This window comes from Musa acuminata, chromosome BXJ2-8, assembly GCF_036884655.1.
Source record: "Musa acuminata AAA Group cultivar baxijiao chromosome BXJ2-8, Cavendish_Baxijiao_AAA, whole genome shotgun sequence".
NCBI lineage: Eukaryota > Viridiplantae > Streptophyta > Magnoliopsida > Zingiberales > Musaceae > Musa > Musa acuminata.
In genome coordinates this window covers 12,031,414-12,037,357 of record NC_088345.1, presented here as the reverse complement: position 1 = coordinate 12,037,357, position 5,944 = coordinate 12,031,414, and the positions used below count along the sequence as shown (strand labels likewise).

Genomic DNA, 5,944 nt, shown 5'->3' with positions numbered 1-5,944 from the left:
GAATGGAAGATATAAACAGAATCTATCACAATTCAATGATTTACTATTACAAATAAGCAGAGTTCGCGATTCCTCTGTAGCACTCAACCAGCCATGCTAATCCATTACAAGTTTAATCTTAAACCCTAAACCTGATTGGATACTCCAAGTGCGTGTAAATGAAAAAATATATATCATGGTTTAAGAATCAGCAGGTCATCTATTAACAAAGCAATGGCACAAACAACTTTTGATACTTAAACCGTCAGAATTTGCACTATGACAAATGACATGTAGATGAACATGGAAGTCGAAGATCATTGTCATCCGATATTTGCATCAGGACTTTACGAAAGACATCATCGATTATAATTTCTAGATTCAAGCTAAATCAGGCCCGCCCATGAAAAACCCATCCTGGACCCTAAATCGAGAGAGAAGAAGAATCGGAGATGACAGTGTGCACATGCAGAAAAGCGGATCGGCCGGATAAAACAACATAACCCAAGGAAGCGTAAGGATCTGATACCACAAACAATCAATGATCAGCACCAGATGTAGTCACGACAACAGCGCATGGAAATGAGAGATAAATGCACAACCAAAAGGGGCAAATATCGGAAGAAAGAGAGAGAACTATAGGACAAATACCCGGAGATAGGAAAGCTTGATGCTTCCGTAGACAGTCCCGAAGGTAAAAGCCGAGGCGCGAGCCACCTATCAAAATCCGAACAAGCGATAAGAGGAATCGAAAATCCATCGATAGATATAGAGAGAGAAGGGAGGACGTACGAAGGCGAGGGTGCTGACGCCGGAGTAAGGGCCTGGAATCGCCATAACGAGCTCAGAGAGACACGGCAGAGAGAGCCGGGGTGCCAAAGAGGGAGACTGAGGGAGAGGAAGAGATCGAGATCGGCCGAAAGCCCTAAATGAATAGCTCGCTCGGTGCGAGGCGGTTCTTTTTCTGTTGTGGCTCAACCAGACCATGTTCTGTTGCGCTTCTTGCATTAAAAGTCGCGACACCATTCGTCTACTCCATACCTGAAGTTACATATTTACCCCTGTTCTTCGAATTATTTGTGAGGACATTTTTGACCTTGTCTTTTAGAAATCCTTGGTTAATTAGAAGGATTTAGATCTTTATAATGAAATTTTCTTAGGTCTTAATACTAATTATCTCATTTCTTCCGCTCTATAGATTTCATTAAGTAATAATTAAAGTGAGGCATGTGAAGAATTCGATCATAACATATCGTTTATTTCAATGGCTTTTATAACGGAACTATCATTACATATATTGTTGTAATAGGGATTCGGTCAATGAATCCATTATAACGCTTGATATATGTACATGAAAAGCGACTGTAACGGTCCGCTATCTCGTTATCTTTTACAACGGTCCTTGGTGGTCGGCTCGCCTCGTAAAGAAAGGGCAACGGTCATCTCTCTCTCTCTCAATTCAAAATCTGTGTTTGCTCTGCGAATCGATGGGCGACCTGAAGAACCCGTCGTCGCCTGGTTCTGATCAACGCCAATGGCAGCGAATCTTTGGAGCTCTAGTGGAGATGGTTCGGACGCAGCAGTCTCAGATTGAAACCCTCGCCAACGATCGCAAGTTCCTCGAGCGGTACATCCAAATCCAGCACGATCGGTGGGCGTCCAAAGCGGGATTTCTTGAAGCCCATATCTCCCAGGTTCGGCGGATTCCGTTTCCTAATCTTGGAATCTGGCGAGCCACCTCCTTGTCTTCTTGGACGGTGTTTGAAAATCCTTTTAGGGTTTCTTTGAAGTTGGCTTATTTTCCTTCTTTGATGGGTAGATGAAGGAGGAGGAAAAGAAGGGCCGGAGAGTGCAGGCGACGAAGCTCGATCTGATGCTCGGGATGAAGCAGAGAGAGGCTCTGCGCTACAAGAAGCAGTTTGGTCAGATTTCCTTCTTCCGGAAATCTTTATTGTTCATAAATTGATTTATCGGATTTACTTCTTCCGGAAATTTTTCCTGCCTCCCTCATTTGGGTTCTTGGCTTGGTTCACCTTGTGTCTTTTTAATCGTGGTGAACTTCTGTTGGCTACTTTCGGTTGTCGGTGCCGAGTGTGAACTCCCTAATGATGACGATGCCATTATGTTTCTTTGTGGATAGATCATTCGATGGCTTAATTTTTGTTTGAAAGAGGGAAAAGTAATGAAGAAAAACACTAACTCTCTGGTTTCTTGAAGTGTACCATAAATTTCATTGAAGTGTGTTTCTTGAAGTGTGCCATAATGAAGAAAAATTATGAAAACTTTTGTTTAGTGGTAAATTCTGATATATCGCATGATCCATATAACAGATCAAGCTGAGAATGATTTGGAGGACTTTCATGCTTATGTGGAGGCTTTAATTGCAGAAATTGCAGAGCTCAAGGTGCTCCCTGTTTCCTCTCTTCATGTATGTTATATAAAATCATCTTCGCCTCGTTTAGGATGGTCCTTTGTCGTAACAACCCACGGACCTATTTATAGGAAAAACTGAAAAATCGTGAAGCTGGTGGAGTAAAGAGCGGTGCTGGATATTCGAAGTCAGCAGAAAATTCCGAGGGGCAGAAGAACTCTGCAGTTGACTTAGAAGGAGAGATTCGGAAGCTGAAGCACTCTTACAAAAATCTTAGCTTGAAAAAGGAGGGTGAGATCTCTGCCCTGTTAGCAGAAAAGAATTTTGTATGGAACCAGTTGAATAAAATGGAGAGTGACTACATCGTTCTCCTCAAGACCAAGCAAATAGAAATTACGAAAGCTGCTGAGGACATGCAGAAGCTCCACTCCAACCTGGAAAATTTGCAGTCATCCATCATTGAAAAAGGTGAAATTATCACCAGATTGGAAGCTGAACGGACAAGGCTTGAGTTGGATTTGAGAAGGTACACCGATGAAGCAGAAAAAGCTAGTAATGGAAAAGAGAAGCTCCATCTTATTGTGGAAAATTTGCAGTTATTGATCAAGGAGAAGGATGAGACAATTGAAGCTTTAAAAAGTAATCTAGCTATGGTTGAGCAGAATGTCACTGGGTACTGTAACAGGACGTCCAGATTTTTCATAGAGAAGGGTTCACAAAGGAAACCAAGAGCTGCTGTAACTACACCACAAGGGACTCGATCAAAAAGGGGTTCAGGGAAAAGCAGCTCACTATGTTCAGAAGTTAACAAAATGAAAAAACAGCGAAGTGCTTACGAAGCCTCTCCTGGATCACATGCCTCCGTCTCCACTAAAGTGAGTTTATTGAAAAGTCTTAGTTATTTCAAGATTGTAGTATCTTCCATGTTTGTATTTTCATGTCATTAGTTCATTGTTATCTCATCTTTTTTCTTATGTATGTCTATATATGCTGTTTTTGTAACTTTGTTCTGTAATGTCGTAATTTGCAGGTCATCTTCTTTACATGGTTTTTTATTCCTCTAGGAACTAAGATATCTACTTCCAAATTCCAATTGTATAATACGGAATTGCTTGATTGGTACTAAATATATAGGTGTAGCATTCTTAGTTAATAAATTCTGCCTATAATTTCATATGCCTTTGTAGGTGACTTGTTCCTAATGCTTCATCTCGGCATTTCATCACTTTCACTCTATCTTGGTGCTACTCATTGCATTAGCCTCTGGTGTAAAATCAACATACTAGTCTTTTCAACTGCTAGAGTTTGATGGACCTTTTTCTTTTTCTTTTCTTTGAAATTTTTTTTCTCAAACTTCATAAGTCATGACAAAGTTGACAAAGACCAGTTTGAATAATGAATAGCTAGTTTGTTAATGTTCTGAACTTTGATTAAAATATCTGGCAATCATTGGTTGTTAATATTCACTGTTTATAAGACATGATAATTGTTAATTTTGAGTTTGTATAGGCTTTACCATTTTTTATTACAATCAATTTTTGGCTACAAGTTCATTGATAGAGAAAACAAATCACTTGATGAAAGGTGTTGGGTTTTTGTGGACTGTTGAAGGTTCAACACTTGGGATTTTTGTCACCTTCTAAGAAAGGAACACTTTGATTGATGAATGGTCAAGTATTAATCTTCTTACGGTGCACTAGATGGCCAAAAAAGTGATACCATGTCTGGCTGGTACTTCGTCTTATCAGTGTCATGATACTTTGGATCTGGTAAAGGCACTAGGTGATACTGGGAAGAATTTAAAGTGGACATGATGCCATATTAACTGCCAATGTTCCTTTACAGTACTATCATTAATGGCTAACCAGATGGTGCACCTGTGAGTTGGAAATTCCATGCAGTGCTTTGCATCTTAAGCCATTCTGTCTTTCTTCAAAATGAGAATTTTGCTTCCTATTCTGTTTGCATATATTAGTGGCCTCCACCTAGCTTACAGTCTTCAAGTCTTACATACTCTGTTCAAACTGAAGTACGATTTTGTTAGATGTATCATTTTCTTGTTTGAGTGCCTAGAACTATGTGAAGTTTGTCTGGGAGATCTCAAAACTAATAATAGAGATCTTTTTGTTCTGTCATATTATAAAACTATTTAGTGTGCATGTTCAGATCTCAAAACATTCAGTTTTATACATGTTCAGACTTTAGAAGTGACCACTAGTCTGAAGCTATTTGGGCTCTTATTAGTGGCCTCCATCTAGCTTGAAGTCCTCAAGTCTTACTACGATAACTCTGTTAAGAGTATCAAACTGAAGTATGGTTTTGTTGGATGGACCATTTTCATGTTAGAGTGCCTAGAATTATGTCGAGTTTGTTTGGGAGAGCTCCGAACCAAGAATAGAGATCTTTTTGTTCTGTTGTGCTATTAAACTATTTATTGTCTGTGTAGCAGTATTCAGCTCTTCCTACATGTTAAAACTATAGAAGCGCCCACTAGTCTGATGCTATTTGGGTTGTACTTGTTTTGATGCTATTGTCTGTGTAGCAGTATTCAGCTTTTCCTACTTGTTGAAACTACAGCTTTTCCTAAAATTGCCTTTCAATCATTATTACTGGGTTCATGTGCTAATTCATGTTCATTTCATTCCACTGTTATGTCTTAGAGAGAACCTATATTTACCATTTATATTTTTCTTTCTGTGTATGCATTCAGCTAACAAAAGGTTCATAATGTAAATTAAGTCGCAAGTATTCTTATCTAACCACATATTCCTCTCTTTAGTACGACACTCTGTATTGGTTCCAGTCATATTTTTCTTGCATGCAGTTCAATTTTTTTTTTAAACCTTCATGATTTAATTTCTTTCAATAAATTGCTTTATCTTTGGATGCATTATGCTCTCATCTAATTGTCTAACCCGACGATATCTTAATTATCATCAGCGGCTTCAAAGGTGTTCCAGAGAGAAATGGAAAAAGAGTATGTCAGCAGGAAGCCCAAGACTGTTTTCTTCCAGTTTCAAGGTTCCAAAACTGAAGAGCACATCTCCTAGAATCTCATAAGTTGACAATTCTAGTTATGTAAATTTCTTGTAAGTTTATTTGTATTGTGGCAAGTTAACTTTATATCCAAGTGTCATGTTTGTTTTAGTATTTAAATATACAGTTCCTTCTGTCCTTTTTGTAAAACAATGTCTAATTGTTTGAAACATTTCCGTAATTACTTTAGCATCAACGGGCGGCTACAAGCAAAAATGGTTGCCAAACAAGTTAAAGAGGGTTTTTACAAATTCTGTCGGGCATGTAATAGTAAACACAAGTTAAAACATTGGCTGATTAGATTAAACCAGTGAGGCATAGTAATTGCCAAGTTCATTTTGACCATCAGAGCTAGTATCAATTCTAATGTAGAAGATATGTTGCTTTCTGATGACTTCAGCTTAATAAAGGTTTGTTCATACATATCAGCAGGTTTGGTGTTATATGATTAATGGGTTTTTGAATAATTAATTATGTTTTGACCTTTAGATGTAGAAAATGTGGTCTTATCATAATTATGAAATGTAATTGACATTTCATAAAGTGGCACTGGAGGCC

General features: G+C 38.4%; 1 protein-coding gene across 1 annotated transcript; it reads left to right on the top strand.

Moving 5' to 3' along the window:
- The first annotated feature begins 1,425 nt into the window (after window positions 1-1,425).
- LOC103995004 (uncharacterized) lies at window positions 1,426-5,693 on the top strand. Its single transcript, XM_009415490.3, has 5 exons — window positions 1,426-1,673; window positions 1,799-1,901; window positions 2,310-2,383; window positions 2,482-3,225; window positions 5,291-5,693. The coding sequence occupies exons 1-5, from the start codon at window positions 1,467-1,469 to the stop codon at window positions 5,408-5,410; spliced, it is 1,248 nt and encodes a 415-aa protein (XP_009413765.2). The 5' UTR covers window positions 1,426-1,466; the 3' UTR covers window positions 5,411-5,693.
- Window positions 5,694-5,944: the final 251 nt, after the last annotated feature.